The sequence below is a fragment of the Arachis ipaensis genome, chromosome B3, assembly GCF_059453495.1.
Source record: "Arachis ipaensis isolate K30076 ecotype BB chromosome B3, ASM5945349v1, whole genome shotgun sequence".
Classification (NCBI taxonomy): Eukaryota; Viridiplantae; Streptophyta; class Magnoliopsida; order Fabales; family Fabaceae; genus Arachis; species Arachis ipaensis.
Window position 1 is genome coordinate 49,084,727 of NC_142438.1, and position 10,646 is coordinate 49,095,372.

Genomic DNA, 10,646 nt, shown 5'->3' on the forward strand with positions numbered 1-10,646 from the left:
TTATTAAAAAAATTAAATTATTTAATATTTCTAGAAGCTACTAGTACCTTGCTTTTTAAAAAAATAAAATTAAAATATATTTTTAATATTTATTTAAAAAAATTATTCAAATATAAAATAATTTGCCTATTAAAAGAAATAAAAAAATAAATATTTTTTTTTAAAACTCAATCTAAATTTATTCTTAAAAAAAAAAAAAAGAAATCTTGAGATGGCAAAACAGAAGAAATAAGAAATGGAATTGTGGGATGGAGGTCCCTAACGGAGTGCGCCACGTGTGGGAAAAGCTGGGATGAATGATTCTTTGATGGTATCTGTATGTCAACGTTACCGCGTTAAGCAAACTCCATTATCAAAACTCTTAAAACTTCGATCCACACCAAAATCCCAACGTTGAACCATCTTTTACCGCTCTCATCTGCTCTCATCTTTAGATCTTGAATTTGATTCGATTTCTGCTAAGATCGTCCGATCCAGCGCCATGAGTTTTCTTTTCGGACACAGGAAAACACCCGCAGGTTTGAAAATTCGCTATTCGGTTTTATCGTATTTGAATTCTAAAGTTATTATGTAATGAACTTCTTAGTTTTCATTTATATTCACATGAAAATAATAGATTCAAGGAAACTATTGGGTAAGGATAGTTGTATACTTGATTTAGATAGGGTTTATCTATGTGACAGTTTTTTCTACATTCTTTATGCTAATTCATGATTTATTAAGTCCAAAGATGTTTCACATAACATTCAATATTGTATAGCCACCGTTAGCAAAAGTAACTACCATTCACACCGCAACTTGCAATTTTTCATGATTGTCGAAAAGAATTGGTTTGATTAGATTGCAATATAAAATCAAAGCATCAAAATTAAACTCCACCAATTTGGTTGCTATTGCTATAGTTCATATTTGATTTCTAGCACATAAGACATAACCATAAGTTGTGGTTTAATTTCAGAGCTTCTGCGGGAAAATAAGAGAATGCTGGACAAATCAATTAGAGAAATAGAACGAGAGAGGCAGGGCTTACAAACACAAGAGAAGAAATTGATCGCAGAGATAAAGAAAAGCGCGAAACAAGGCCAGATGGTATGTTGAATAAACATTATACTATTTGCCTCTTTCAATGAAGTGATTATGCTGTTTTTAGCTGCTTTTTATTGTAGATTTATGATTCTTCTCCTTCAATAGGGAACTTTTGTTCCAATTATGTTGTCATTAGTAATAAACAGGGATAACCAACTTGGGTTAGTATAGTGGTTAGTTCACTAGTCCGCTTGAGCAAGTGTCGGGGGTTTGAATCCCGCCTTGTATATGCAGCAATCCATTGGCAAGCGGAAAACTCTTAAATGGAGCGCATATCCGCGACGGATTAGTCCTTGGCTTGAAATTATTTACTTGTTTTGGGGATAATTATTCAGTGTTAACATTAGTTTTGGGGATAGAACCTTTTATTTCCAGTTTTGCAGTCTCTTGGGTTGAAATTATTTACTTGTTTTCGTGTTGATCTGTTAATTACCCTTATAGAAGTTGAGATTCTGAGTTCTACAGAAGGATTGCAAATTTGCAATCTAGCTGACTTACGTGTAGTGCACAAATTAGTTAGTGTTTACTGTTTAGTATACATGAATTTACATATATGCAGAATTTGAATCCCTTGTTTTTAGCATATTTATCATATATTTCATTTTTGATAGTCTTTGTATATCACAATATTAGAAGCATACCATGATTCGGGGAGGATATTGGATTTCTGTCATTACATACTATGTTGTCAAATCAATTTGAGATCTCTTCTCTACCGCTGCAAGAGTAAATATAGTTGTATAACTTCGAATCTTTTAAAGAAATCATATATAAACAAGACGAGACTTTTCTTTCTCATAATTGGATCCCATGTGTGTCCCATTTGATTGCATTGCAAACTAGAATGTTTTTAAATGTTACATATTAACCAATACAGTCCTTGTAAGATAGTGAACTAGGTTGCCAACTGTAAATGTAGTTTGATTTCCATATATTTTGAATGAATAGGTCAGATGTTTATGACAATCATGATTTGGTAAAAAATGCTATATTAAGTTTTTCTGTTGTTTGTATTGACACTTGATTTAGGTTTTAGCCATTAAAGTGGTTGATATATTTCACCAGTAGTTTCTTATTTTATATAAAATTTTGTATTTTATGCAATGTGTTCCAGGGTGCTGTTAGGGTTATGGCAAAAGATCTTGTCAGAACAAGGCATCAGATTGAGAAGTTTTATAAGCTAAAATCACAGCTTCAAGGTGTATCACTCAGAATCCAGGTATGCTGTTGTGGTTATTTTATATGTTTTGTGCTATTGGCACATATGGTCGTTATAGGTTATATAGTTCTGTCTTAAGGTTTATGCCATTTTGCATTTCTTAAAATATGATTACTGGCAAAACTATGTAATTTTATCTTTCAAATTTTATGAATATTTTTTCTTATTTGAGTGCTAAAAGCTAGTTCTTCTGTAAATAAAAATTGTTCAGACATTGAAATCGACACAAGCAATGGGTGAGGCAATGAAAGGTGTCACAAAAGCCATGGGGCAGATGAATAGGCAGATGAACTTGCCAAACTTGCAGAAAATCATGATGGAATTTGAGAGACAGAATGAGAAGATGGAATTGACATCCGAGGTGATGGCAGATGCAATAGATGACGCCTTGGAAGGGGATGAAGAAGAAGAAGAAACAGAAGAGCTAGTAAATCAGGTTCTAGATGAGATTGGAATCGACATGAACCAAGAGGTACCGTAGTTTAGTTTAGTTTGTTTCCCAGTCAACGTACCTAACTGGCCAAATTCATGCATAATGAGTTTTGTTTTGATTTGCAGCTTGTGAATGCACCTTCATCGGCTGTTGCTGCCCCAGCTACACAGAGTAAGGTACCACAAGCTGAAGCTGCGGTAAATGATGATAGCGGAATAGATAGTGATTTGCAGGCAAGGTTGGACAATTTAAGGAAAATGTAGTCTGCACTCTCATACAGGGACTCCAGTTTTTCCCATGAAAAGTGAAGCTCATATGGACCATGTAGTATGATCGGTAAGTTGTACCAGGGTTGGATGATTGATTTTACTTATGATTGTAAAAAGAATGATTGATTTTTCTAACACAACTCCTTTTCGCTTTTGATATGTTAAAAAGTTGAATCTTTTGAACAATTTGCGTGAAGTGTATAAAATAGTAAATAAATTAGAAATAAAAGATTTGTAATTTATCTTTGTGGCTTGTGGGTGAATGATTGGGTGGTGCTTACCTGTTTTTCAATAACTTCGATGAAATGTTAAAAATTTATATATTGACCCGAAACACACAATTTTAAGGTTATATATGAAAGCACCATCTGTTGATGTCAAAATAGCAAATATTGTCTGGATTTTTTTTATAAATAAATAATTTAATATTTTATTTACGAATATAGGTAATTTGTAGCATATTTATCATTTTCTATTTTCTTTACGTATTTTGTTTACACTGTAAACGAATTAAATTTTTATATATCTCATTTACGCTGTAAACAAGATATATAAAAATTTAAAAAATACATATATCTCGTTCTTGTTTACCATGTCTGTATACGAGATATATGTATTATTTAAAAAAATTATGATTAAAATAATATTTATTATATGATTTAGATCAATTTACAAATAAAAAATGATACAATTAATGACTATTTAGATTAAATTAGATAAATTTACAAGTAAAATTTAATTGGATCTAATTTGAACAAAAAATTTATATAAAAAAAATATAATTTATTACTATTTAAATTAAATTAGATTAATTTATAAGCAAAATTTATATATAATATAATTTAAATTAAACAAAATAAAATATAGGAGTAAATTTAATTTAAATAAGTACCGTTGTCGTACACGAGACTTAGACCTAGTTCCTAGAAAATATAGCTGCAACTAGTTTTTCGAGAAAAAGTTATTAATAACTACTTTTTCATTTATAAGTGGTTTTTATCCTACATTATAATATATTTTTTATATTTAAACTTTTCATATTTAAACAGCTGATTTTTTTTAATTAAATAAACGGTTAATCTCACCCTCAAACCTACAAACCTTCTATTTTATCTAACGTTTCTAATTTAAATTTAAAAATTAGTAATCATAAGAGCACATAAAAAATTTAAAAATTTTGACAAATTTAAATTATATATATTTTAAATTTTGTTTATTGTATGGCCATTTATCATATTGAAAATGTCAAAAGAAAATAAAAGATTTATAAATTTGTAAGAGTGACAAGGAGAAATTAACCGTTTAATTTTACAACTTAAAAAATAGAAGGCACATGAGAGTGGAATAAGAGAAATGGTTATTAATGACTTTTCTAAGAATTAGGTATCGTGAATTGCAACAGTGCCAATTTACTACTAATTTTTTAATTAAATTTAATATTATATCCAAATTTTACTTGTAAATTTTTTTAATTTGATCTAAATAGTAATAAATTGTATCATTTTTTATTTATAAATCGATTGAAATCATACTATAAATATTATAATCATACACTATAAACGAGATACATGAAGATTTAATTCTTTTAGAGTGTAAACGAAAAATATTTTAAAAAAATAGAAAATGATAAATATGCCACAAATTATTTATATTGGTAAATAAAATATTTAAATTATTTATTTATAAAAAATCCCCATATTGTCTCCATTCGTTTTTTTCAACATTTGAATTTAGGCGACTGTTGGGAATAAATAATATGACCACAATCTAATTAATCATGTGTCAAATAATTAGTCTATTAAAAATTAAATTTTAATTTGATTAATGTATTTTAAACATTATAATTTTAGAAATTAGTTTTTTCTAATATTCTTGATTATAATGAGTAGTCTAACAATCAGGAGTTTTATTTTTAATATGTAAGAACCGGAATAATCGTTTTAATAAAATAATAATAATATTTGTCCAGAATAGGTTCGAAAATATAGAAATGATATTTTGAAAATAAAAAAGTGAAATTTGAATTCAATAAATTTTTCTGAGTGGAAAAATGTATCTTTTACGGAAATTTTTGTAAAAATGCGTACCGGCACTTAGACCGGCAGTAACGGCTCTAGTCTGACCGGAATCGCATGTGGAGAAAAATAAGATTTTGAAAATTGAATTTATTGTTTTGAAAGGACAAAAATAATTTAGAATCGAAAATCGGGCGCCAATCTTAAAGGTTTTGGCCCAAAGTGGGCCAAACAGACTAAAAATACTAACAAGTTGGACCGGGCCCAAACCGGGACCAAGGCCTAACGTATATATGCTCTATTAATGAGCATTCAGCTCATTTTAATGGAAAGAGAGAGAGAGAGAACTTGGGTAGATGAGAAGAGAGGAGAAGAAGACAATGTTACTATTCATCACCTCCTTCTTTTGGCCATATCTTGAGCTACGAGCTCAGTGACGAGCCATTTGCGGCCATGCGAAGCTCTTGCCGAGTCTTTCATTTCTAACTAAATTTTGCCGGTAATATTTTGAAACTCAAGCTCCAGTTTCTAGCCATAACAATTTCGCGTTTTTACATTTGGTTTTTGAGTAGATTTTGTGATTTTGTTTGTTTAGGGGTGATCTAGCATTGGAATATTATTGGATTTTTTCCCTAATCTCATTGGATAAGGTAAGGTCTCACTAAACCCTTGTGTTTAGTTGTTTTGTGAACCCTACGTTTGATGTTGGTATGTTGTATGATGTTAGATTGAGTTTTGGTGTTTGTTGGAGTTGGTTTGAGGCTTTGGATTGAGCTTGGTGGCTTCGTTTTGGTGTTTGGTGCATTTTTGGAAATCGGCTAAGGTATGATTTCGGTTTTCTTTATGTAATATGTAATATTTCTGGACACTTAGGCTAGTAGCCTTTAAGATAGGTTTGAATAATATGGTTGTATGATTAATTGTATATAAATTTTATGTTTGATTGTGGTTTAGATGGAGGTTGTATGAGTTTGAATATGATGATAAGTATATATATGTTGGTAGACGATGATTATTGATGAGTATGATGCCTTGATGAGTTATAATATTAGGTGTTGATGTTAAAGATGATTGTTGATGATGATATGGATTATTGGTTGTTGTGGTTTTTATTGAGAATGGATGATTGAGGAATTTTTTGTGTGAATTTAGGAGGAATTGAAGTTTTAAGAGGGGAGTATTGAGAGGTTTTGATAGTTAGGTGATTGATAATTGTTTGGGGAGTGTCTATAATGATTTTGGGGTTGTTTTGAGTATGTTTGAGTTAGTTGGGTTTGGAAGTTTTGGACAATCTGAGAATTGTCTCCTTTGGTAAAAACCTATTTTTGGTGAACTTTGATGGATTATAACTTGAGCATCTGTTTTCGAAATTGGTTGAAATTTATCTTAAATTAAAGTTCATTTAAATATCTTTAAATTGGTATAAAGTTTGATGAAAATAAATTTTTGTAGAGGAAGTTATGAACGTTTAAAGTTTGGTGTTTAAAACTTATTTCTACAACTTTACAGAATTTTGCAATTCTGAGATGGCATGCGCACGTGGCCCTTTGTATGCGTACGCAAGATGGGTCAAAAGTAGGTATGTGTACGCGGACTTATGGTATCCATACGCATACACCCTATTTTGCTGAAGAAAAAATTTTTCTTCACTTTTAAGAATCCTCTAGCTTTCCAAAATTCCATAACTTTTCCTTAAGACTTGTGGCTAGTAATTATACTCTAAGGCTAGTGAAAATGGGAAAGTTAATTTGAATTGGTGATTTTCTTTGATATGAGTTTAGAGTCGATGACTTAGGCTTTGGAAGGTTTGTGGATGAGATTAGTGAATATGGTGTGGTAAGGTATTTCTTTGACGAGACTTTGAGATTTGGAATTATTATGTCGTATTTAAGGAACTTGAGAATCTGGAAAAGGATGATGAATCCATTGGATAATGAGAGTGTGCAGGGCACTATATCCCTGACGTAGCAAATTCTCTGCTACAAGAGTGTACAGTGCACTTTATCCCTGGAATTCTGAGGCTTGAAGGTTGAGAATAGATGGAGATGAAAAGATGGTGAACTTGTCAGATATGGAATGACAGTGTGTAGGGTACTGTATCCCTGGGATAAAATTATGATTGATAACATTTTCTGCCACATGAGTGTACAGGACATTATATCCCTGGCGTAGTAGATTCTTCTGTCGCAGGAGTGTGCAGGGCACTATATCCCTGGCGTGGCAGGAAGGCGATGTCCGAAAGGATGTGTCGGGTTGGCATTTATGGACCAACAAGTGATATCACAAGCCAATAAGACAGGCATTCATCATATGCATCTTCTGCATGCCTGCTTTCTTTGATTACTTGAGTTATGCCTATTTGAATAACATGCCTAAATGCTAATAGTTTACTTGCTATACATGAATATTACATGTGTGTTATTTGCTTGTATATACTTGTGATTGTCTGGCGTTAAGGAGGATCGGGAGGCGATGGCGATGGGGATCGCACGGAGGTTAGGTTGGCGAAGGCTGTGGGATACAACGGTGTGATTAGTATTAGTTAGAAATTCCCTAAGTTTAGATAACCCTGTTTATGACTTATGGTTTCAGTTATCTATTTTTGGTTAAGCTTGAATATCTGTTCTCGATGTGAAATTCTAGGATTGCCTTTGACGTCTCGGAACCTTATATCCTACATATTGGTCACTGTTACCATACTGAGAACCTCCGGTTCTCATACCATATGTTGTTTTTCAAATGCAGGTCGTAACCCACCTCGGTGAGTTGCGAGATGGTGACAGAGCAGAGGATCTTATGCACTGTTTTGTATTTTGATTATTTGTTGTAGTATTCTCTCTCACCTTTTTATTTTAGACTTTATGGCTTTAGAGGCTTAAATTGAGAGATAAGTTGTATAAACTGTTTAAAACTTCCAAAACTCTTTTGTATTTTAGTTTTACTAATCGGCCTAAACTCCACAGGCTGCGACTAGTCCTATTTTTGGTACATCAAACTTATATATCTATCTTGACTATTATTATATTAAGTCTCATGTTGTATCTTGTGCCTTTACGTTTTTTAGTTATCGTATATGAACTCTTCGCGCTTTGTAATTCTGCTTATACGATTTTGAACTTTATTCCTTCATCGGACTCCTAGTATTACTATTTCCTCCTATATTTATCAATGTATAAGCTTTAGAACTATCGTGACGCCTTGTTATCCTTCACTTTACAGCTAGAGGTAAAACTTAGGATAACGGAGTGTTACACAAGATAATAATCAGTATATAGTATATAAATTTGATGTATTAGGTGTAACACCCTAACTATCAAAATGTCACACTTCCGGCTACGCCACTCTGATAGCTCGGGTATTACGACGATTCATAAAATATTTAATACTAAAATATGAGCCTGTTTAAAACTTAAACTGTATTTTTCAAAAGACCGTTTAAAACAAAACATAAATCCATAGTTACAACCATATACATACATATACATAGTATTAACTTGCAAGCTTTACATAAAACAAATCCTATCCCTTTTACAAATTGTGAAAGATAAAGGCGGGGGAATAATAAATAGTAACTAAAACAATACAAAACATCGCGACAACAACTAGGTAAATTCTTCATGACTTCTGCATCCATATCCTGAAAGGGAAAATCTGTAGAGGAGTGAGAACATCATCCTCGAAAAGGTTCTTAGTTGAGGGTTTTGAGAATTGTTATAAGAAGATATTTTTAACAGAAGCTGTTTTAAAAGCTCAGTAGTCATCGTTGTCTTATGAATCTATTCAAACATCGACATGTAATTAAATCCGAAATTTCAACACACATATCTTAATTTCGTAAACGTTCCATTCTTTATAAATAGACATAATATACAATGTAAATACCGAGGGATCAATCAACCCAAACTCACCCATCACAGCCTCCGGCCCAATATACAATTAAATCTCGGCCTCCGACACAACAAAACTCATCACCGCTATCATCAATCCACCATCAATACTTAAAACAGAAATCAGTCACAAGTACAAACAAGTACAAGGCAAACACACTTAAAGAACAGTTACAGCAAATATCACAGTTACCAGTTAAGTAGAACTTAACAGATAGGCATACCAAAACAATTTAAGCACAACCAAACAATGGCAAACAAATGCAGTATGATGCATGTCTGTCCTACTAGCCGTGAGCTCACGTGTCGGTTACTTTGCCAGAGCCCGACACATCCGGTAGCTAACCCAAATATCGTCCTCTTGAAAACCGGTGGGGAGTACACCACCACGAACCTCGCAAGATCTTCAATTAGAAAACAACACACACATGTGGCGGTAAACCACCACGAACACCACAAAGCATTCACTTTTAAAAACGTGGGTGGTACACCACCACGAATCCTATACAACATTCTCTTTAAAAACATGTGGGTGGTACACCACCACGAACCCTACACAACATCTCGATACTGGACAAGCGGTAAACCACCATGAACCTTGCCAGGTCAAGCTCAAAACAATTTCATATTTAAACCTCTTTCTCAACATTTCACCAACCTTTTATCAGCAAGTACCACAACAGTACATCCCCAAGGTAGTTACCAAAATACACCGGCAGCCTAATTTCAATTCTACTTTTAAAATACCAAATGAATTCGGAATTGCACAAACTTTATGTCCAGGCAACCATATCGGATTAAGCTTTCTAATAAACTAAAAATCATAATTTTCTGATCAATCTAGCCTCGGGAATAGAAGGAAAACCATTCCTGCTCTGCAGTGCTTAAAAACCAGAAAAACAGCAACAGTGTGTCATATTCAATATTCCATATAAAATTCAAATTAATTCCAACCACTTTCAAAATTAATATGGTTAAACTTAACTTATCCAATTTTCTTTCTCAATTAGTTCCAGGTCAACATCATTTTTAATGAAGAAGTTACACAATTTGAAAGTTAGATAGAAATAATTCAAAATCTGTTTTAGAAATCAATCAGCTTAGTATCTTTCAACTTGTATAACTTTTACACAAAACTTCAATTAGGCTAAAGTTTGGTTTGAAAACTCCTAAATTATCTAGCAACAAGTACTTCTTAGTTGCAACCCAATTTCTATTCAATTCTAAGAGTTACAAGTATTGGAAATTGATGCATAACTTGCTGAAAACTGATTCTTTTCGGCTTTGATTACTAGTTTTCAAAAATTCACAACTCTGAATCCTTAACACCTAAAATTCTGAAATTTTAGTGCAATAAACAAAGTTAATCAAATTTAAAAAAAAATTGGTTTCACTCCAACACTCAGCTTGTAGGAGTCGCAGCAAGACAAACAAGTTGCTGCCCTGTTTGAACTTCTCTGCAGCAGAACAGATTTATCAACTTAACTTTAAAAATTCGCCATAAAATGTACATTTAACGAAAATGCCTCAAATTTTCCAGTTCAATTTCCTATATTCCCAAGGTTAATCCAGACTTGGTCCCACGTAATTCAGATCATCACAGAATTAGTTATAGCTTTTCAAAGTTTCTAACTTCGTTTAAAAGTAATGCAGAAAATCAAATTTCATAATTCAACTTTGAAAAATCATAACTAATTCTCTAGTTAATACGAAACCTTTAAAATTGAATATTGATAA

At 32.2% G+C, this 10,646-nt stretch overlaps 1 protein-coding gene and 1 long non-coding RNA gene across 2 annotated transcripts; both read left to right on the plus strand.

Moving 5' to 3' along the window:
• The first annotated feature begins 203 nt into the window (after nt 1-203).
• Nucleotides 204-3,249, plus strand: LOC107630484 (vacuolar protein sorting-associated protein 2 homolog 1). The gene is made up of 5 exons (XM_016333629.3): nt 204-518; nt 959-1,089; nt 2,201-2,305; nt 2,517-2,777; nt 2,864-3,249. The coding sequence occupies exons 1-5, from the start codon at nt 482-484 to the stop codon at nt 2,999-3,001; spliced, it is 672 nt and encodes a 223-aa protein (XP_016189115.1). The 5' UTR covers nt 204-481; the 3' UTR covers nt 3,002-3,249.
• A 2,344-nt stretch (nt 3,250-5,593) lies between these two features.
• On the plus strand, nt 5,594-8,047 carry LOC148570566 (uncharacterized). Its single transcript, XR_015907559.1, has 2 exons — nt 5,594-5,672; nt 5,750-8,047. It is a non-coding gene; the product is annotated as an uncharacterized LOC148570566 (long non-coding RNA).
• Nucleotides 8,048-10,646: the final 2,599 nt, after the last annotated feature.